Source organism: Ranitomeya variabilis, chromosome 2 (assembly GCF_051348905.1).
Source record: "Ranitomeya variabilis isolate aRanVar5 chromosome 2, aRanVar5.hap1, whole genome shotgun sequence".
Lineage (NCBI taxonomy): Eukaryota > Metazoa > Chordata > Amphibia > Anura > Dendrobatidae > Ranitomeya > Ranitomeya variabilis.
The window spans coordinates 986,579,353-986,603,591 of NC_135233.1; the positions used below are offsets into that span (position 1 = coordinate 986,579,353).

Below are 24,239 nucleotides of genomic sequence, written 5' to 3' on the forward strand. Positions count from 1 at the left end.
AAACAGTGTGGCAATAATTTATCGAACCAGCAACTGACAATAACATATAGAACAATCCAAGTAAAATACACAAGATTGTGCAAAATTACAGAGTTTCACAATTCTGCTGACTTGCCGGGATTAGAGCAGATGCAACCCACAGAGAAGAGATAATGGCAATCTTAGGAAGTTGACAGTCCATTGAGGCACGTGGCCAGATGACTGGAGGGTCACAATCTGGCTTCTCCGGATATCTCCATGGGGCCAGATGAATGGTGGATCCCAATCCTCTCTTACTCAAACGCGCCCATAGGGTCAGGTGACCGGAAGGTCACAACCTGGCTTCCCCAAATGTATCCATGGGTTTAAGGATGGTCAGTGGAGTGGATCTGTATTCCTCCAGCTAGGTCCCTTAAGTTGGCATCCTGTAAAATGTCAAATCTGTGTTCTCCTTGATGGTGCTATGGTGCCTTGGCTGTAGTTGTGTAGAGTCTCTCTATGGAGTCATGGTATCCTGACTGTTTTGTAGAGTTTTTCTTTTAATTTTTTCCAGGATAACAATTCCCTTTTATACCCACATTTGTGGTTCATGTCATCATCCACTGGACAGGGGGAAGGTGGGATGAGATTAACGCTTACTGTTGGAGCATTTAATCAATCTGCATAGTTTGTTCTCCACTGTTTTGCAGGTCAACAAGCTACATGGACTTATACAATGGTTAATCAACATATTAGCAAACATTGATTGTTCAATGACCCTATATCACTGTCCTCTAAAGATAGTAATACAATAACTATAGGAGCTAATATAAGCGATAAAGAGCAGCCATTCAACAACTTATAAACATAAATTTCCAGAGTCAACGTTCAGACTCTGGTTTATGGTTCTTGACCCACAGAAGAAAAACAGAAATTCAATAGTCAATGTTCAGACAATAGCCTATGTCTCCTGGCCTGCTGAAATCATACCTCTGGCATAATTAGGATTAAATGCTGTGTAGTCACAGTTGCTCTACCCCTCATCCATGTTTCATTTGGTGCTGCAAGCAGGGTACAGCATCACAATGCAGAACGCGTCTGGGGATGATAGTGAGTGCAGGCCCCACGGTCCACGGGAGCACCTCTCTCAGTCCCTCTCCCGCCGACTCTAAATGCTCTGACCCCGAGCTTGTCAGCAGGGTCTATACCGAGACAACTTGCAAAATCTGACGGCAATAACATGTCAATCGAAGAGCGGGCCGATCGAATGCAAAGTACATACAGACTGTACAACCTGAGGAGCTGAGGTCATGTAACACACACTAGAGGGAAATACCTGGGAAACAGTGACGCGTCCCGCGTCAATAGGAAATACTCTAGAAGACATTGTGGCCCTACTAGAGGAGGTTTACGGAGAGAGGCTCGGTAGCTAGTTTCTGGACGCGTTTCTTTAATCAATGTCAGGAAGACGACAAAAGCATCTACCAGTATATAAATGCTTTACAGAGAATGTTACAGACCTGACAAAAAAAATGAAAGGCTGGAGACTCTTATCACTGATCCTGACACCATCCTGTAAGAACAGTTTGTTCAGGGACCGATGGATTCATTGCCGAGATGGATATTGCGGGATCAGATACAGGCAAATGAGACACTTCAGTTTGCCCAGGTTGCCAGTGAAGCTTTGGCTCGTGAAGGTGAGGATGATATGGGCTCCAGCACTGTATGGCTGTATGGCCCCAGAAGACAGGAAGTTCAGGCTGAAAATCAGCAGTTTGACACCTTGGCTGAGATGAGGGCCGAAATCCAGGAACTGACCCAGCAAGTGGACCAGCTAAGAAGGACTCACGCCCTGTCGCCCCGTCAAGTGTGGTGGGGGAAGCTCGTCCACTCGATGTATGACCTTTCACCCTGACAGATGGGGTGGGAAGAACTGAGACATCCCACAAATGTCCCTTCGTATAGGTCACCAGAAGAGACCCGGGACCGGACGGCCCCAGCGCGGCCTGACTCACCCCCCAAGGACAACCTCGTCCAAACCAGGACCAAACCTGAGAACACCTGAACACACTTTACCCCGGGGCCCAATATACTAGAGGTGCCAAGAAAGAGGGCATGTCACTCAGAACTGCCCCAACTCAGACACTGGATGGTAGAGTGCGAGCCAGGACATTTAAATGAGGAGAACCTCCAGTGGTAGGGTGCACTGGAGGAAATGACTCATGTAGGCAAGGCTTGAAATGCCCTAAGGACCTTGTGTCCCGAAGTCCAGTGATGGATATACTGATTGAACACAAGACTGTGTGCGACCTAGTAGATACTAGAGCTGAAGTCTCCACAATGAACTGAAGTACTTTGAGACCCATTTCGGTCACTTTATCAAAGCTGAATGAGGAAAGCTTGTTAAGCTGATGGCTGTTAACCAAATGAAGATTTCAGTCCACGGGATGTCGTGGATGCACGTGAAGATTGGAGACTTGTATGTGGGTTAAAAAGGGGTCCTGCTGGTGGATGGGGATTCACGGTCAAGAAGCGTGATTATATTAGGGATGAATATCCTGCGTGATCTAGACAGGTTGATGTTCCACAAAGATGGCCCGGAATACTGGCAGAGTCACCAAACATTGGCCTACACAGAAGGCATTCCAGAGACTGAGCCAGGTATGTGGGATTCGCTACAGTATTCCTGAAGATGAAACGGTCCAAATTGTGACAGTCCACCAGGGCGTCAAAATATTATTTCGCCCCATCAGGAGCAGAATACACAGATGGATGTGGGAAGCCACCCAAGACTCAACAGAATAGAGGTGATTATTGAGCCCCAGCAGCCAACAGAAACATCACAAGGCCTCATGATTGTACATACCATAGCGACAGTGGTGGATGAACAAGTGGCCGTCCGGCGTGCCAATGTATAGGATTCTCCTGTCATGCTTCGTGCAACTGAATAAGTTGAGGATTTGTACATGTATGGGAGACAGTCCCTGAAGTCCAACTGGCCTTGATTACTGAAGAACAGGAACTGTGGACTGTGACCGAAGTTCCAAGGAAAGAAGAGACTCTGGAGTAGAATTGACGGAAGAGCCTCAAAATAATACGACTGGACACCAGTCAGTTCTCTTCCGAACAAATTCAGCTGATAAAAGACCTGTTATGGGAGTTTCAATCTGCTTTCTCCAGAAATTAAGATGATTTTGGATGTACAACCCGCATTGAACATGAGATTCCGATAGGAGACACACCTCCGATCTGTAAGCGATATAGACAGAGAGTCCTCTCTAACTTGTATCAGGAAGTAAAAGCCATGATATCACAGATGCTGAGTAGTGGAGTAGTGTGGGAAAGTAAGAGTCTGACAGGCCAAGTATTTCTCAACCTTAGATCTGGCAAGTGGCTAATGGCAGGTTCCGGTGGCTGAAAGAGACAAGCCCAAGACAGCTTTCATTTTACCAATTGGTCTGTACCAGTTCAATAGAATGCCTTTCAGACTCACCAATGCACCTGGGACGTTTCAGCAGTTAATGGAGCACTGTTTGGGAGAGCTAAATTTTGAATCCATCTTGATCTATCTGGACGACGTAATCGTTGATGCACCTACCTTCAAGCAACATCTTTGAAAACTACAACAAGTGCTGACCCATCTACAAGCCCACTGACAGAAATAGGATTTTTAGGGCACGTAGTGGTCTTTGGGTGGAGTAAGCCCAGATAGAAGCAAAGCAGAAGCTGTAAGGAACTGGCCTCCGCCACGGACACTATGAGAGCTATGAGCCTTCCTGGTACTAAACAGGATATTATCGACGTTTCATCTTGAACATCGCCAAGATACCTGAGCCTCTTCACAAGTTACTGAAGGGGACCGCAAAAGGCCCCATTGCTTGGGGACCCTTGCAACAATGGGCCCTATATCAGCTGGAAGAAGCATTGACCAATGCCCCGATGTTGGCATATGCTCAATATGATTGCCTATTCATTCTATATACAGATGGAAGTCTTCACGGATTGGAAGTGAAGCAGTGATGGCACAGGAGCAGGGGGCTAGGAACGAGTCATAGTGTACGACAGTCAGTCTTGAGATTCTCTGAACGAAACTCAGATAACTACAGTTCCTTGAAGCGGGTGTTGTTGGCACTCGTCTGGGCCATGACAAAGAAGTTCGACGAATACCTCACTGGATCACAGGTGTTGGTCCGGACGGACAATAATCCATTGGCTCATCTGCAAAGGGTGAAGCTGGGTGCCCTGGAACAGGTGGGTCGCCCAAATTATTAAGTTTAATTACTCCATTAAGTATTATTCCGGTAAAGAGAATGCTAATGCTGACGCTTTGTCTCGAGTCACCCTTACCATTTCCTCTGGAGAGTTTTATGAAAAAGACGACGAGACAGAGATATCGGTCCTAGAAAGTGAAACCCGTGGCCTCTGTAGCCAAGAGTAATTGAGTAACAGCAGTCCAGATGGTGTTGCTCAGCAGGACACATGCCAAATGTACCCAGACCGAAGATGATGACCCAGTACTCTGGATGATCAAGGGCAGGCTACTAGAAGGGGGATGGCCTTCAGTGATGGCTCGGGCCAAATTGTCCTCAGGTGGCTGGAAGATTCTGCATCAGTGGGAAAGACTCCAAGTTAAAGATGGCGTAATGTATCAAACAGTGTATTTTTCATCAGAGAGTGAAATAAGTGGCAAGTTGTGATTTCTAGCAGCCTAGCTCGGAGTGTGGCTAAAGAGGGCCATGAGAAATGTTCCCATTTTGGTCCAGAGAAAACTTCAGCTGGAGCAGATCGTCAGAGAAGTCTGCCATCAATGCAGAGCTTGCGAGCTGGCAAAAACAGGGGAGCAGAGGGTGCCGACTCAAGTCATCCAGTCAATTGCACCCCTGGAGATCGGGCCTGCCGTAGGAATGCTATATTACTGTTCAGTAATGATGAATCACTTTTCAAAGCTTGCGGTGGCTGTACCGACCAAATACCAAACCACAGAGACAGTAGCAAGGGTCGTGTGTAGACACTTCATTCAGGAATACAGATGTCCGAGGACGATTCTCTCTGACCAAGGAGAATGCTTTCAAGTAAAAGTCATGGGAAAGCGCTCTGAGATCTGTGGGATTCGGAGGTCCAGAACAACACCGTATCACCCACAGGAAAAATGGGGCCTGTGAGCGATTTAAATTGAACACTGCTGCAGATGCTTCAAACCCTGGAGTGAGACAATAAATTTCAGTGGCCAGATTATTTGCCTGAACTGCTATAGGCCTACAATAACCGAGTGCATATAACTACTGGTTACACTCTCTACATGTTACTACTCGGACAGTTGGGAAGAGAAGTGTCCAAACTTAACTTGAGTACTCCAACCGAAGAAAAAGACCACACTCCAGAATCATGGGTGCAGAAGCACCAAACCAGACTGAAAACTATTCACCAGTTGTTAAGAGGTAAGCAACAAAATCAGTGACCCCGATACCGTGGTTAAGTCCAATCTAAACCGTTCACACAGCGTGCTGGTCCATGTACAGTCTTCCATAGGAAAGTTGGATGTTCGCTGAGAGTCAGAACTCTACAAGGTGTTGAAGCAGGTAATTCCGCATGGACTAGTCTACGATGTGAAGCAAGAATACGGATTGGGTCCGGTACGCCGACTACATAGGAACATGCTTGGCCCCTGATGTTTCATCAACCCTCCGAGACAACCTTGACTTGAGTCCAGCAGGAAGAACAGACCCCTAGTGGAAGATTACAGGGATGACGAATGGTGGACTGTACTGGTTGCACCGAGCTTAACAGACAGTACAGTTCTGGCACCCAAAACAGATCTGCAACCACAGAGGGAGAGAGAAGCTGAGGGCTCTATAGAGTCCTTGGAACCTGCTGGCTTAAAAAGGTCGGAGCATCCCACAGCAGGCATCCCTTCACAAAGTTACCTCCAAAAAGACTTTGAGTGGGGCCAGATCTCGGCTGGTGCTGTTTGCCAAGACATCAAAATTTTAGTGTAGTGGAATGTAAGGGTTAATCACAGTTGACTGTATCATTTGGAGATTTGTGATGTAATATATGATCTCACCAGTAGAGGGCAGCAGCGAGAGGCCGTAGTTGGGTTTGGGGGGGTTGTGTGGTTGGGAGGAGAGAAAGGAGAGTCTGGGGTGGGAGTGAAGCTGCGGATCCTTGGAGAAAGTGTGGATAGAGCAGTGCGACTCTGGATATTTAGTTGGTGTCTCTGGGACTCGTTTTTTGGTTTGACATGAGACGACTCTGTGAGGATAACCAAGTACACAGCATCTTGGGCTAGGCCAAGTGAGGCTTTATCTCTAAGGACATAAGGAAGCCCTACATTTGAGAGATCGGCATTCCCCAAGAGCTTCAAGACGGCGTTTCTCATAATTCGGGACTCAGCCCAGAAAAGACCCTTCTACTTCAGTTTTATGATGTACTGGTACCATCTTACATCTCAATATATATGCGCATATATAAATAGCATTATAGAGGTCCAGTTAGTTATGAGAAAAGGCCTCTTCTGTAAGACACACTTTGAAAACTGCTTCGAGTAGGCGATTGATAAAATACTGGCACAATGCTCTAATTTTATTGATTTATGCATAAAGAGGGTTAATTGTGTTGTATTTTGCTCTCATATAACTGTTAAGTGTACCTGCGTATAGGAAGAATTTGTGTTATTGAGAGTAACTACTGTCATTGTATTTGTTACTTATACACGGTTTACCTGACATCCTTTCCTTGGTTCTATAAATTGGTTAGTAAATATTCATATTATATAATCTAATTTTTGTGCATGTTTGATTGCTGCTGTACCCCTCATCCTGTGGCCATCCCTCGTCCACGTTTCACCAGTGACCACTCTGTGCCTATACTGGTTTTGTGACCTGTGTAAATGGGTTAAGGTGCACTGATGAAATCAGCACATGTAACTGCACCATTAGTCAGTGTATGGTCAGGAGACCTTGTAGGCGTCAGTGAGCTCTTCCGGCTGTCTACTGCTTATGTTCAGTACACAATCCACATGTATCTGTGTAATATATTATATGTCACTGCTGCTGAGGAGGGCCCTCATTTTTTTCCGTAGAAGATTCCACCATTAGTGATCTTCCACAGGGAGGATGCCTACGCACGATAGTACAAATGCACATTAAGGTCCATGCTAAATGAACAATATACTATATACAGATCAGAAGCAGTTAACAAATAAGTAAAAATTCTGATTAAAAACACAAACCAGTAAGATAATGGAATGCATAACTGCTGAAAAGTCATTCTTCTCACTTTATTAGCATTACAGTCCATTTACAGACAAGTGGCCTCATAGTCACAATATTGTACATATGTACGGTATGTTTCAGGATATATTTGCACACCCTACATATGGGGTATGTGCACAGTAAATGTTTTTATGTTGTCTAAAGTACCTGGTTAAGGTGTATTCCCTGAGTCCTGAGTGTAAGTTCATGGCGGAAAAAGTGCCAATACAGCCACGAAGACGCTTGTCACGTCCAGCCTTCCACGTGACAAAAAGAGGGCTAGAGATGGGAAAAGTGAAAAAAAAGAAAGGTAAAGTAAGATGAAGTACAAAATTAAATATAAAATTTCATAAAGAACTAACCTCACTACATAAATGTCAACAGAAAAGCTAAAAAGAAAATTAAGCCAAGCAGATGGGGAGTCTAGTGAGCAAATGGCCTCAAAGACCGCAAACTCTAGCGCCACCTATGGGATGTAAAAATCCTAAAAAGTCAATATTAACAACAATCTTCTATCATACGACCTCAACTGAGGCCCAAAAAGATGTTAAAAGGAATATTTAAGAAAAAAATTTAAAAAGGAGGAAAAAGGAAGATGGGTTCCAAGCACAGCGCAGCATGACCACACAGTGTGCAGCAGTGCAGATACTGTATACATGGGGTGGGCTCCTGTACTAACTTTCCAATAATATATATTAATTGTTTGTGGCAGAGGCATCAGTCCGCCATCCCCAGATCGTGTGACATTTCTCGTTAGAGGCATATAAAAGCTGGGTGGTGGTGTAGCCCGTGACCTAAACTAGGTCTTCCAAGATGGTAACATTAGGAGAGATCGCCAACGTGTGCTTTGGCTTAAATTCATAATGTCCGACCAGTGACCGGTCATAGGACAGCAGTGCCATGCGGAGCATACCCTTCTACAATGTCAGAGGAAATACATCCCGTGTGCTCTCCTGAACTCAATCCATCATACGGTTCTCAGACGAGGAAGACAAGGATTCAGCCACAGCTTTGTATGCGGCGACCACTCTACCTCATCATCAGAGGTCAGATGGAGAACAGCACACCCCAATCTCAGCGTCACTAGCAATGGTCGAGGAATAGCAGGCTGAGTGGGAAATGATTAACCAAAAAAGAAGCCCACTATCCTTTATTACATGAGGATAATAACATTATGTATTCAGAAGTGTAGAAAGTAATTTAGGAACATCAAGTTGACAATCCAAAAAGGTTAAAAACTACATAAAATATGACAAAAATTTTAAAAAAGCATATAAGATGTAGAAGAGCAAGAAACAGTTGTTACTAGATTGTCAGAGAAGTGTTTCACTTAATATATTAACAGGCAGCACGGTGGCTCAGTGGTTAGAACTATAGCCTTACAGCGCTGGGGTCCTGGGTTCAAATCCCACAACATATGCAGGGAGTTTGTATGGTCTCCCCATGTTTATGTGGGTTTCCTCCATGTATCTCCTGGCTCCCTCACTCCAAAGACATACTTGCTGGGAGTCCCAATGGGAACAGGGATGATTTAGTCTATAAAGTGCTGTAGAAGTTAGTGGCACTACAAATAAGATTAAAATAACATACCGTAAATAATTGAAGATCAGCAGTACAAGTAAAAAAAAAAGAATGCAATGCATGTTTCGCATAGCTTCTTCAGGGAGTGATGGGTCTCTAAGCAAGAAACCCTATAATATTTATTCAGGACCTACCACTCTATGCCCTAATTGTATGGCAGATTGTATTCAAAGGGACATTCCCACCAAATATTAAGGAAATAAATAAAAGACGCGATTAGATAAACAGAGATTCCAATTTTATTCAGGAGAGGTGGGTGCCAACACAGTGTCATTTCAACCTCACATCTGTCATTTTCCGATCACTCCACTATTTTCCCTCACACCTCTCATTTTCACCTCAGTATATACATGTTTGTCTCCCTTATATATAGTATACACCTGTATGTCATCTCCTGTATATAGTATACACCTGTATGTCATTTCCCCTGTATATAGTATTTACCTGTATGTCATCTCCCGTGTAAATAGTATATACCTGCTGTATGAAATCTCCTCCTGTATATTGTATATACTTGTGTCATCTCCTCCTGTATATAGTATATATCTGTATGTCATCTCTTTTGTATATAGTATATACCTGTATGTCATCTCCTCCTATATATAGTATATACCTGTATGTCATCTCCCCTGTATATAGTATATACCTGCTGTATGTCATCTCCTCCTCTATATACCTATGTGTCATCTTCTCCAGTATATAGTATATACCTGTATGTCATCTCCTGTATATAGTATATACCTGTATGTCATCTCCTCATCTCCTCCTATATATAGTATATACCTGTATGTCATCTCCTCCTGTATATAGTATATACCTGTAAGTCATCTCCTCCTGTATATAGTATATACCTGTGTGTCATCTGCTCCAGTATATAGTATATACCTGTTTCATCTCCTTTTGTACATACTGTAGTATATACCTGTGTGTCATCTGCTCCTGTATCTAGTATATACCTGTGTCATCTCCCCTGTATATAGTATGTACCTGTGTCATCTCCTCCTATATATAGTATATACCTGTATGTCATCTCCTCCTGTATATAGTATATACGTGTGTCATCTCTCCTGTATATAGTATGTACCTATATGTCATCTCCTCCTGTATTAGATTGCATTCACGCGTTATTTGGTCAGTATTTTTACCTCAGTATTTGTAAGCTAAATTGGCAGCCTGATAAATCCCCAGTCAACAGGAAGCCCTCCCCCCTGTCAGTATACATTAGCTCACACATACACATAATAGACAGGTCATGTGACTGACAGCTGCTGTATTTCCTATATGGTACATTTGTTGCTCTTGTAGTTTGTCTGCTTATTAATCAGATTTTTATTTTTGAAGGATAATACCAGACTTGTGTGTGTTTTAGGGTGAGTTTCATGTGTCAAGTTGTGTGTGTTGAGTTGCGTGTGGCGACATGCATGTAGCGACTTTTGTGAGATGAGTTTTGAGTGGCGACATGCAACTTTTTGTGTGTTGAGTTGCATGTGACAGGTTAGTGTAGCAAGTTGTGTGCAGCAAGTTTTGCGCATGGCGAGTTTTGCGCGTGGCGAGTTTTATGTGTGGTGCGTTTTGAGTATGTGCAAGTTTTGTGTGAGGCAACTTTTGCATGTGTTGCAACTTTTGTGCATGTGGCAATTTTTCCACGTGTGCAAGTTTTGCGTGTGGCGAGTTTTCCATGAGGTGAGTTTTGCACGTGTGGCTAGTTTTGCATGTGGCGAGTTTTGCATGTGGTGAATTTTGCGCATGGTGAGTTTTGAGCGGGGACTTTTGTGTTTCGACTTTTATGTGGCGAGGTTGGTGTATGTGTGGTGAAATGTGCGCTGAGGGTGGTATATGTGTTCAAGCACGTGGTAGTGTGTGGCGCATTTTGTGTGTGTGTTCATATCCCGGTGTGTGGTGAGTATCCCATGTCGGGGCCCCACCTTGGCAACTGTACGGTATATACTCTTTGGCACCATCGCTCTCATTCTTTAAGTCCCCCTTGTTCACATCTGGCAGCTGTCAATTCGCCTCTAACACTTTTCCTTTCACATTTTCCCCATTATGTATATATGGGCAAAATTGTTTCGTGAATTGGAACGCGTGGGGTTAAAATTTCGCCTCACAACATAGCCTATGACGCTCTCGGGGTCCAGACATGTGACTGTGCAAAATTTTGTGGCTGTAGCTGCGATGGTGCAGGTGACAATCCTGGACATACACACATACAGCTTTATATATTAGATATACCTGTAAGTCATCTCCCCTGTATATAGTATATACCTGTATGTCATCTCCCCTGTATATAGTATATACCTGTATGTCATCTCCTCCTGTATATAATATATAGCTGTATATCGTCTCCCCTGTATATAGTATATACCTGTATGCCATCTCCTCCTGGCTGTCAATTTGCCTCCAACACTTTTCCTTTCACTTTTTCCCCCATTATGTACCGTAGATAGGGGCAAAATTGTTTGGTGAATTGGAGCGCTGGGTTAAAATTTTGCCTCACAACATAGCCTATGACGCTCTCTGGGTCCAGACGTGTGACGGTGCAGATGCCAATCCCAGACATACACACATACAGGTCCTTCTCAAAAAATTAGCATATAGTGTTAAATTTCATTATTTACCATAATGTAATGATTACAATTAAACTTTCATATACTATAGATTCATTATCCACCAACTGAAATTTGTCAGGTCTTTTATTGTTTTAATACTGATGATTTTGGCATACAACTCCTGATAACCCAAAAAACCTGTCTCAATAAATTAGCATATTTCACCCGACCAATCAAATAAAAGTGTTTTTTAATACCAAACAAAAAAACCATCAAATAATAATGTTCAGTTATGCACTCAATACTTGGTCGGGAATCCTTTGGCAGAAATGACTGCTTCAATGCGGCGTGGCATGGAGGCAATCAGCCTGTGACACTGCTGAGATGTTATGGAGGCCCAGGATGCTTCAATAGCGGCCTTAAGCTCATCCAGAGTGTTGGGTCTTGCGTCTCTCAACTTTCTCTTCACAATATCCCACAGATTCTCTATGGGGTTCAGGTCAGGAGAGTTGGCAGACCAATTGAGCACAGTAATACCATGGTCAGTAAACCATTTACCAGTGGTTTTGGCACTGTGAGCAGGTGCCAGGTCGTGCTGAAAAATGAAATCTTCATCTCCATAAAGCATTTCTGCCGATGGAAGCATGAAGTGCTCCAAAATCTCCTGATAGCTAGCTGCATTGACCCTGCCCTTGATGAAACACAGTGGACCAACACCAGCAGCTGACATGGCACCCCACACCATCACTGACTGTGGGTACTTGACACTGGACTTCAGGCATTTTGGCATTTCCTTCTCCCCAGTCTTCCTCCAGACTCTGGCACCTTGATTTCCGAATGACATGCAAAATTTGCTTTCATCAGAAAAAAGTACTTGGGACCACTTAGCAACAGTCCAGTGCTGCTTCTCTGTAGCCCAGGTCAGGCGCTTCTGCCGCTGTTTATGGTTCAAAAGTGGCTTTACCTGGGGAATGCGGCACCTGTAGCCCATTTCCTGCACACGCCTGTGCACGGTGGCTCTGGATGTTTCCACACCAGACTCAGTCCACTGCTTCCTCAGGTTCCCCAAGGTCTGGAATCGGTCCTTCTCCACAATCTTCCTCAGGGTCCGGTCACCTCTTCTCGTTGTACAGCGTTTTCTGCCACATTGTTTCCTTCCAACAGACTTACCATTGAGGTGCCTTGATACAGCACTCTGGGAACAGCCTATTTGTTGAGAAATTTCTTTCTGGGTCTTACCCTCTTGCTTGAGGATGTCAATGATGGCCTTCTTGACATCTGTCAGGTCGCTAGTCTTACCCATGATGGGGGTTTTGAGTAATGAATTAGGCTTTTAAAAGCCTCAGGTATCTTTTGCATGTGTTTAGAGTTAATTAGTTGATTCAGAAGATTAGGGTAATAGGTCATTTAGAGAACCTTTTCTTGATATGCTAATTTATTGAGACTGGTTTTTTGGGTTATCAGGAGTTGTATGCCAAAATCATCAGTATTAAAACAATAAAAGACCTGACAAATTTCAGTTGGTGGATAATGAATCTATAATATATGAAAGTTTAATTGTAATCATTACATTATGGTAAATAATGAAATTTAACACTATATGCTAATTTTTTGAGAAGGACCTGTACATACACACACATTCAGCTTTATATATTAGATGTATACAAATTTTGGTTGCAATTAATTTTCAGAAGTTAAGCAGCATTAACATATACATTTTTTAAGATATTTATTCTTTGTACATTAGTTAGTGGATACCTTCAGAGCTGTTATGGGGATATTAAAGGGACATTTATAGGATTTGACAGGGACTCAAAGATGTAGATTCCTAATAGTGTGTAATGTACTCGCTGTTAGGATTCAGCTGTTTTTACACTCCTGGCATTCATTACCCGACTGCTCCGTATCTGATTTACGTGCAGCCGATTATGTGATAACCTCTCTTTCTCTTCCACTTCTCTTAATAGACTCAATTGAGAGAAGTGGATAAGGTGAATGTCATACGATTGTAAGAATGGAGATCGCATATGGAGTGGACAAGCATCGAGTGAGATCAGCAGCCAAATCGTAGACCTTTCCAACAACTATGAACATGGCTGACAGGAAGAAAGCACGGGAAAGTATGGTTTTCTCCTTGATATAACAACATATTTTGGTATTGCATTTTACCAATCTGTAAGAACCATGAGAAATATAGCTTTAAGCTTATCACTTACTAGGGATCGTTGGTGAAACGTGGCAGACGTGGCTGTGGAAAGCCGTGCAGATGACAATAAAGAACATCAAAGCAGTAGCAGCCCATGTCAGCCGTCACCACCAACTGCTCCCTTCCACTTGTGGTCCCATTAGGGCGGGAGAGTGGGGCGAGAGCTCCTGGCCCCACCGTCTTGTCCTCGTGGGGGTGGCAGTTATGTGGTACTGTGGGCTGGACGCTGCCAGCAGAAGGGCACAGTTTGGGCTTTTTTACACCACAGCAGCCCGAAGATGGCTTATTCTCTGTAGTTGACACGCAGCGTCTCTTCCCCATTCTGTGGTACACCCTACACATGACAGAGCAGAAACGTTAGTATGACGCCATTTCTTTTTTCACTTGTTATTTAGAATGTTGTGATTACATTGATTTGTAGTGGCAGTCACATTTTTTTTTGTAATGTTAGTTTTCAGAAAAAAAAATAAAAAATTGAAAAATTTAATTTCTTAACGATGGGTGGGACTACAACTGCTCACCCACAAACCATCAGACTGGATGGCTAGTGTTCCCTCTTTGAAAGGAGCAGTGGTTGTGCATGAGAACGATCACCCCATGAAATCTATATGGAACTGCTGGAGATACCAGGACCTGCAACCATCTTGTAGTCCCTCATCTCCTATTCTGTGCATTCTGCACACCTCTTCACTCCTTGCTGGTCTAGCACAGATGCACTGGTGGTCCCTACTGGCCTAATCACAAGCTGCCAGCAAGTGACCAGTGAGGTCCTATCATCATCCCTTCATGGTGCCAGCACATGTGGCATGTGAGCACTGCAGTAACTGCAGCTTCCATATACCAGTATAGCATGTCATCGCTGGCAGCTTCTATGAGACTAGGTTGGAAAGAAATTGGAAAGTGAAGTGCTGTATTTGTTATTTTAAAGCATTTGCTGCTTAACAGTATAACAGTCTTGCAAAGTAATCACAATACAATGTTACATTCAACTTCCATATGTGGTTTTAGTAAAGAAAAAGGGCTAATGTGCCAAATAAACCACATAAGAAAAATAATAAAAGACTATCATTTAACTAAAGATAAAATACTACATCAGCTCATATTTACCAAGTGGAACAGATAGCCAGGCGTCCACCACACCCGACGCGCGTTTCGCAAGGAGTTGCTTCGTCCAGGGTTGCAAAACGCGCGTCGGGTGTGGTGGACGCCTGGCTATCTGTTCCACTTGGTAAATATGAGCTGATGTAGTATTTTATCTTTAGTTAAATGATAGTCTTTTATTATTTTTTTATGTGGTTTATTTGGCACATTAGCCCTTTTTCTTTACTAAAACCACATATGGAAGTTGAATGTAACATTGTATTGTGATTACTTTGCAAGACTGTTATACTACATTCTCTTTGTTTACATACAAAGTATATAAAATGTGAGCATTACGTTCAGATCAGCAATTTCATGGACATATTTCTATGACTTTGTCAGGTGTCTACCCTTTTTATTCTGTATTTGTTGTCTCTTACCTGCTGCCTACTGTAGGCTATTTTTCGACCATGTTTGGTGTTTTATGATATTTAATAAAGTGATTTGTTCTATATTATCAATGTGTGGTGCCTTTTTGTAGGTATATATACATGTCTATATGATGTAATACTGTAGATACCAGAGGTGCTGCGGTAAGAAGAGGCTGCTCACACTGCTGTCCACCATGTCTATATGATGTAATACTGTAGATACCAGAGGTGCTGAAGTAAGAAGAGTCTGCTCACACTGCTGTCCACCATGTGTAGATGATGTAATACTGGAGATACCAGGGATGTTGGTGTAAGAAGATGTAAGAAGAGTCTGCTCACACTGCTGTCCTCCATGTCTATATGATGTAATACTGGATAAACCAGAGATGCTGAGGTAAGAAGAGGCTGCCCACACTGCTGTCCACCATGTCTATCTGATCTAATACTGGAGATACCAGAGGTGCTGAGGTAAGAGGCTGCTCACACTGCTATCCACCATGTCTATATGATGTAATACTGGATGTACCAGAGATGCTGAGGTAAGAAGAGGCTGCTCACACTGCTGTCCACCATGTCTATATGATGTAATACTGGAAATATCAGAATACCAGTCCCACACGCCTGGTGCCTCGGGTGATCCTCAACTCTGCCCTTTCTTTCAAGCTACATATCCAAGCCCTTGCCTCCCTCCAGCTGTCTCAAACTCAAAAATATTTCCCGGATCCGCGCATTCCTTGACCACGACACCACAAAAACACTAGTGCATGCCCTTGTCTCCCACTTGACTACTGCAACCTCCTACTCTCTGGCCTCCCCTCTAGCACTCTGGCACCACTCCAATCCATCCTACACTCTGCTGCCCGACTAATCTACCTGTCTCCCCGTTATTCCCCAGCCTCTCCCCTATGCCAAGCCCTTCACTGGCTTCCTATCGCCCAGAGACTCCAGTTCAAAACCCTTACTATGACATACAAAGCCATCCACAACCTGTCTCCTCCATACATCTGCGACGCCGTCTCCCGGTACTTACCTACACGCAACCTCAGATCCTCTCAAGATTTCCTTCTCTACTCCCCTCTCATCTCTTTTTTCCCACAACCACATCCAAGACTTCTCCCGTGCTTCCCCCATACTCTGGAACTCTTTACCACAACACAGACTCTCGCCTACCATAGAAACCTTCAAAAAAACCTGAGGACTCACCTCTTCCGACAAGCCTATAGTGATCCTCAACCTACTGAACCACCAAACAACCAGCTCTACCCTCTCCTAGCGTATCCTCACCCATCCCCTGCAGACTGTGAGCCCTCGCGGGCAGGGTCCTCCCTCCTTCTGTACCTGTTAGTGTCTTGTTTTTTGTTCATGTTTAATGTATTTGTCTATATTTGCCCCCTTTTCACATGTAAAGCGCCATAATAATAATACCTGAGGTGCTGAGGCAAGAAGAGTCTGCTCACACTACTGTCCATCATGTCTATATGATGTAATACCGGATATACCGGAGATCCTGAGGTAAGAAGAGTCTGCTCACACTGCTGTCCACCATGTCTATATGATGTAATACTGGATATACCGGAGATCCTGAGGTAAGAAGAGTCTGCTCACACTGCTGTCCACCATGTCTATATGATGTAATACCAGGGATGCTAGTGTAAGAAGGAGGTAAGAAGAGGCTGCTCACACTGCTATCCACCACATCTATATGATGTAATACTGGAAATACCAGGGATGCTGAGGTAAGAAGAGGCTGCTCACACTGCTATCCACCACATCTATATGATGTAATACTGGAAATACCAGGGATGCTGAGGTAAGAAGAGGCTGCCCACACTGCTGTTCACCATGTCTGTATGATGTAATACTGTAGATACCAGAGGTGCTGAGGTAAGAAGAGAGTCTGCTCACACTGCTGTCCATCCTGCCTATCTGATCTAATACTGGAGATACCAAAAGTACAGAGGTAAGAAGAGGCCAACCACACTTCTGTGTTTCCGGTCTTTCTGAATAACTATATAAATATCTCCAGGACACAGCAGAGTTTCCAACTGCATGTTCTCATAGGCTTTAGTCCTAACATTCTATGACAAATTTCTGTCAGTGTAAAAAGGTGGCGGCCATTTTAATTCTATAGTGATTACCTCACTAGACAAAACAATTGTGATTTGCTAATTAAATGCACTTGAATTTATGGACATTTCCTTCACTTATTTAGTTTTCTTCTGTTCCCAGAGAACCCAGTAAAGAGGACCTGTCATCCGATTCATGCAACCCAAACCATGAGCAGCTAATATCGAAGTCTGTTATAGGGAATATAGCCAGAGACAAGATGAGACTAGTCCAGCGCCACCGCCAAGTACATGACAGGTGATCAGATCAACTGACATGTGCCCCTAACAGCCACAGATGGAATCGCAATCCACGTGTAGCTGTTAACATCTTAAATGCCATTGTCAATCTCTGGGGTCTAAGGGGTACATTTGGCTAGGTGAGGGGTCACATGATCGCAGGATGCAGATTTGTAGGCATGACAACCCAGGACACCCCTGTGCTTGTCATTGCGGTTTTGCAGCCTTGCTATGTGTAGCACAGGTGATCAGGATATCACAGCTTCAAGTCTCCTTGGAGACTATTGAAGCCAGTAAAAAAAATTAAATATATAAAATAATAATAATCATCTTTATTTATATAGCGCCAACATATTCTGCAGCGCTTTACAGTTTAACAGTTTCAAACACAACAGTTATAAGAAACAGCGTTAACAATAATATAATGATCAAAGCAAAACAACACAACCCTGCTCGTGAGAGCTCACAATCTACAATGAGGTGGCGAGATACAAAGTACAGGTGTGTATTTACAATGATGGTCCAGCCATCTTCAGGGGGTGGGGGGTAGATGAAGATAGTGAATGGGCTACACACACACAAACATAAAATTAGTTTGATTACTGAACGTGATAGGCCGCTCTGAAAAATGTGTGTTTTGATGGAACGCCTAAAACTATGCAAATTGTGGATGGTCCTAATATCTTGGACTAGAGCATTCCAGAGGATTGGCGCAGCACGGAAGAAGTCTTGGAGTCGGGAGTTTAACCCCTTAAGCCCCGAGCGTGGTTTGCACGTTAATGACCAGGCCAATTTTTACAATTCTGACCACTGTCCCTTATGAGGTTATAACTCTGGAACGCTTCAATGGATCTTGGCGATTCTGACAATGTTTTCTCGTGACATATTGTACTTCATGATAGTGGTAAAATTTCTTTGATATTACCTGCGTTTATTTGTGAAAAAAAAACACGGAAATTTGGCGAAAAGTTTGAAAATTTCGCAATTTTCCAACTTTGAATTTTTATGCAATTAAATCACAGAGATATCTCACACAAAATACTTAATAAGTAACATTTCCCACATGTCTACTTTACATCAGCACAATTTTGGAACCAACATTTTTTTTGTTGTTAGGGAGTTATAAGGGTTAAAAGTTGACCAGCAATCTCTCATTTTTACAACACCATGTTTTTTTAGGGACCACATCTCTTTGGAAGTCATTTTGAGGGGTCTATATGATAGAAAATACCCAAGTGTGACACCATTCTAAAAACTGCACCCCTCAAGGTGCTCAAAACCACATTCAAGAAGTTTATTAACCCTTCAGGTGTTTCACAGGAATTTTTGGAATGTTTAAATAAAAATGAACATTTAACTTTTTTTCACAAAAAATTTACTTCAGCTCCAATTTGTTTTATTTTACCAAGGGTAACAGGAGAAAATGGACCCCAAAAGTTGTTATACAATTTGTCCTGAGTACGCTGATACCCCATATGTGGGGGTAAACCACTGTTTGGGCGCATGGGAGAGCTCAGAAGGGAAGGAGCGCCGTTTGACTTTTCAATGCAAAATTGACAGGAATTGAGATGGGACACCATGTTGCGTTTGGAGAGCCACTGATGTGCCTAAATATTGAAACCCCCCACAAGTGACACCATTTTGAAAAGTAGGCCCCCTAAGGAACTCATCTAGATGTGTTGTGAGAGCTTTGAACCCCCAAGTGTTTCACTACAGTTTATAACGCAGAGCCGTGAAAATAATTTTATTTTTTTTTCCACAAAAATTATTTTTTAGCCCCCAGTTTTGTATTTTCCCAAGGGTAACAGGAGAAATTGGACCCCAAAAGTTGTTGTCCAATGTGTCCTGAGTACGCTGTTACCCGATATGTTGGGGTAAACCCCTGTTTGGGTGCACGGGAGAGCTCGGAAGGGAAGGAGCACTGTTTTACTTTTTCAATGCAGAATTGGCTGGAATTGAGATCGGACGCCATGTCGCGTTTGGAGAGCCCCTGATGTGCCTAAACAGTGGAAACCCCCCCCAATTATAACTGAAACCCTAATCCAAACACATCCCTAGCCCTAATCCCAATGGTAACCCTAACCACACCCCTAACCCTGACACACCCCTAACCCTAATCCCAACCTTATTCCCAACCGTAAATGTAATCCAAACCCTAACCCTAACTTTAGCCCCAACCCTAACTGTAACCTTAACCCCAGCCCCAACCCTAACCCTAGCCCTAACCCTTGCCCTAACCCTAACGGGAAAATGGAAATAAATACATTTTTTTAAAATTTTTCGCTAACTAAGGGGGTGATGAAGGGGGGTTTGATTTACTTTTATAGCGGGTTTTTTAGCAGATTTTTATGATTGGCAGCCGTCACACGCTGAAAGACGCTTTTTATTGCAAAAAATATTTTTTGCGTTACCACATTTTGAGAGCTATAATTTTTCCATATTTTGGTCCACAGAGTCATGTGAGGTCTTGTTTTTTGCGGGACGAGATGCCGTTTTTATTGTTAACATTTTCGGGCACGTGACATTTTTTGATCGCTTTTTATTCAGATTTTTTGAGGCAGAATGACCAAAAAGCGTAGTTACTCACCGATAACGGTGTTTCTCAGAGCCCATGACAGCACTACCAGAGAGGGGATCCGCCCTTCAGGGACAGGAAACCTACAGGATAAAAGGGCGGTACCTCTCCCCTGCATCAGTTTGTTTACAGAGCATCGGAGGTCCTCCAGGTTAGTCACAACAACAAAAAATATACAACTTAATCATATTGCTTAACAAGTGAACACCGTGTCTATATGGAAAAAACACTTCACACAAAATAATGTGCTCACCGTACACATGATGAGGGGGGGGGGGGGAATAAGCAGGTGCTGTCATGGGCTCTGAGAAACACCGTTATCGGTGAGTAACTACGCTTTTCTCAGTCGCCCATGACAGCACTACCAGAGAGAATTGCAGAGATTATTGCTTAGGGAAGGACCACAGCCTGCACAACCCTTCTTCCGAAGGTTAGGTCAGATGAAGAGGCTAGGTCTAAGCGGTAGTGTCTGAAAAAGGTTGAAGGTGATGACCAGGTGGCCGCCTTACAAATTTGATCTAATGGTACCTCTTACCTTTCGGCCCAGGAGGTCGCCATAGCCCTTGTAGAGTGGGCCTTCAGTCCCTGCGGAACGGCGTTCCCGGTGGATGAGTACACCAAGGCTATTGCGTCTGTTACCCATCAAGCTATAGTGCCCTTAGAAGCTTTGAGTCCTTTTCTGGGCCCCTGGAAGCAGATAAAAAGAGACCCTTCCTTCCTATGCTTTTGGGTGATTTTAATGTAATGGACTAGACACCTTTTTACGTCTAGTGTGTGGAATTTTTCTTCCTTCTTATTTCTAGGGTCTGGACAGAAGGAAGGAAGGATTATTTCCTGAGATCTATGGAATGTGGACGCAACTTTTGGTAAATAGGCAAGGTCTGTTTTTAGTATAACCTTATCGTCCAGGATGTGTAAAGGGAGGGTTTGCAGACAGGCTTTGGAGGTCACATCCTACGGGCCGATGTCAGGGCTATTAGGAGGGCCGTTTTAAGTGAAAGAATCTTAAGGGGTACCGATTCTATAGGCTCAAACGGGGATTCTGTTAGAGCTGACAATACTACGTTCAAATCCCAGGATGGTAATCTACGTATAGTTAAAGGTTTAGACCTTGCGGCTGCTCTGACAAACCGTATTACCCAAGGGTTGGCTGATATGTTTTCACAGTATAATGCTCCTAGAGCTGCTATCTGTACCTTTAAGGTACTTACTGAAAGGCCTAGGTCTAACCCCTTTTGAAGAAACTCATATTTCAGCAACTGGAACCCCGTCTTGCAACCTTACCCCGGAGGAGGATAAAAAATTTTTTCCAAGTTTTACCATATATTTTTGTGGTCACAGGTTTTCTACTTTTCATTAGAGTAGATACTAGTTTGTCAGAAAACCCTCTTTCCCTCAATAGTGACCTCTCAAATTCCACGCGGTCATATGGAGATTCTCTGAGGGTGGAACACCGGTCCTTGAGACAGGAGGTCCGGAAGATCCGGAAGAACCCAGGGATCGGTGATCGATAGCATCCTCAGCCATGAGAACCAGGCCCTCTTGGGCCAGAAGGGGGCTATTAGGATGAGTCTGGATCTGTCCTGCCTGATCTTCCGTAGGACTGCTGGATTGAGAATAGTAGGGAGAAATGCATACGCAAGGGTCTGTGTCCAGGGAATTGTGAATGCATCCACAGCCTGAGGGTTCCCCCTGGAATCTAGGGAGCAGAAGGTTTCCACTTCTCTGTTGTGCATGTTGGCAAAGAGATTTATCACAGGGATTCCCCACAGATCTGTAATTTTGTTGAAGATGCCCTGATTTAGAGACCACTCCCCCAGTTTTAATTGGGTACGACTCAGAAGTCCGCTTTCTGGTTTTCTACACCCTTTATATGTAGGGCCGATAGGGATAGGAAGTTGTTTTGTACCAAGCTGAAAATTTCGGAGGTGGTTTTCATTAATGTTTGAGACCTGGTTCCCCCCTGGTGGTTTAGGTAAGCTATTACTACTCTGTTGTCCAAGAATACTCGGACATGATGGCCTTGTAGCTTGTTTAGGAAGTACAGTAATGCATGATTTACTGCCCTCAGTTCTTTTTGATTTGAGGAAGACCTGAGCTCCTGACTTGTCCATATCCCCTGAGCGACTCTGTTGTCCAGGTGAGCCCCCCACCCTGTGGGACTTGCGTCTGTGGTAACTATCTGAGACGCCTCTATCACCCAGGGAACCCCTTTTGATAAGTTGCTGGGATTTAACCACCAAGCTAGGGAATGAATAGTAGGCAAACTTAGAGTCATGCGACCCTCTAACCGCCCTCCTAGTAGTTTCTGGTTTCTTAAAATGTCCCACTGGAGAGGTCTTGTGTGGAGCTGTGCCCACTGAACTGCTGGGAGACCAGCAGAGAGGGACCCCAGCAATGACATCGCCTTTCTTAGGGTCATGGTAGGGTTTGCACGCGCTTCCGATACTAGGTGGATTATCTTTTGTTTTTTCTTGTCTGAAAGGAGACACTTGAGAACTTGAGTCCAGGGTGAGACCCAAAAATGCTTGAACCCTGGTTGGTTCCAGCTTTGACTTTTGGAGGTTCACCAGCCAGCCCAATTTTTTTAAAAGGTCTATCACTCTGTCGCATTGCTGACGGCAGAGTTTGGCCGAGTTGCTCACAATCAGAAAGTCATCTAGATACGGAATAATCAAGACGTCTTCCTCTCTCAGATCATCATCTCCGCTATCAGTTTGGTGAAAATGTGGGGTGCAATTGATATGCTAAAGGGAAGAGCCCTGTATTGGTATTCTCTTGTCTGTCCTTTTATGACTACTGTTATGTTGGGCTGGTGGTTAGGAGCACTAGAAATGACCAGATGAGCAAACTAGCAATACAGGACGAGCTCTGGGAAGTGGGAGCTCTGCTGACCGCAACGCTAATCCTATCACAACAACTAGAAATAGCCGTGGAGCGTTCCTGACTCTGCCTAGACGCCTCTTCACAGCCTAAGAGCTAACTACCCCTAAAGATAGAAAATACAGCCTACCTTGCCTCAGAGAAATTCCCCAAAGAAATAGGCAGCCCCCACATATATTGACTGAGTTAAGATGGAAGTCACAAACACAGGAATGAAATAGGTTTCAGCATAGGAGGCCAGACTGAACTAAACAGACTGAGGATAGAAAAGGTATCTTTGCGGTCAGCATAAAAAACTAACAAAAAACCACGCAGAGTGTGCAAAAGAAACCACCGCACCGACTCACGGCGCGGTGGTGCCACTCTGCATCCCAGAGCTTCCAGCAAACAAGATTTAATATAATAGCAAGCTGGACAAAAACACAGTGGTAACAAATAAGCTAGCAGGGACTTAGCTTTTGCTGAAGTAGACAGGTCATCTGAAAGATCCAAGTGAACTGAACCAGTACTAGGACATTGACAGCTGGCATCAAGTAAGGATCTGAGTGGAGTTAAATAGAGCAGCCAGCCAAGGCCTGAACGAGATCAGCTGGAGAAGGAATCTCAGAACCAGCAGCTCCACTCACAGCCACCAGAGGGAGTCCATGAACAGAACTCACCGAAGTACCATTCATAACCACAGGAGGGAGCTCGAGAACAGAATTCACAACAGACTACTGCCAGTCTGAGGAATTTCTAAAAGGTCTTGTGGATGGGGACGTGATAATACGCGTCGCTAAGATCTAGAACTATCATAAAACAGTTTGGAAACAGATCTTTTACTTATTGACTCCATTTTGAATCTTTGGTTTTTTACATAAGTGTTCAACTTCCGTAAGTTTATTATAGTCCGGAAGGTTCCGTCCGGTTTGGGAACCAGGAACAATGGAGAGTAAAATCCCTTCCCTCTCTCCAGAGGGGGGGACTTCTTGGATGACAGCTTTGTCTATCAGTTCTAAGATTTCTAGTTCTAGAGCTTCTTGTTGTTGAGGAGACTACTTCAGCGGTGTTACCACATAGAATTTCTATCCCTACCCCCACGAAACTATGCGAAGCCCTTCTCCTATTAAATTTAATATCCAAGGACTGGTCGAAATTTTCTCCCAGGCCAGGAGGAATTGAGATAATCTCCCTCCCACCCTGGGGAAGATGTCACTTGGAGGGGGGGGGGGAGGGTTTCTATCCCGAGGGGAGTTACCAAAAAGGAACCCCCTGTCCTTCCTTTTCTCGTCATCCCATCGGTTTTGTTCCCTTGCCGGTCTCCTTCTAAAAAACTTCCTATTCCGAAAGGGCCGCTTATTATATGTTGGGGCCAGGATGGGAAACCCTTTCTTTTTAT

The 24,239-nt window shown here is 43.8% G+C and overlaps 1 protein-coding gene across 6 annotated transcripts in view; it reads right to left on the reverse strand.

Annotated features, from left to right (window-relative positions):
• AMMECR1L (AMMECR1 like) overlaps window positions 1-24,239 on the reverse strand; it is a 75,940-nt gene that overhangs the window by 37,705 nt on the left and 13,996 nt on the right. For 4 of the 6 annotated variants that reach the window (XM_077290904.1, XM_077290903.1, XM_077290905.1 and 1 more), the window contains 2 exons: window positions 13,558-13,881; window positions 7,380-7,490 (listed from right to left, as the gene is read on the reverse strand). In XM_077290904.1, the coding sequence (XP_077147019.1) occupies window positions 7,380-7,490; window positions 13,558-13,868 (422 nt within the window). In that variant the 5' untranslated portion in view covers window positions 13,869-13,881. The remainder of the gene's footprint in view (window positions 1-7,379; window positions 7,491-13,557; window positions 13,882-24,239) is intronic. The other 2 variants (XM_077290908.1, XM_077290907.1) reach the window with 1 other exon arrangement.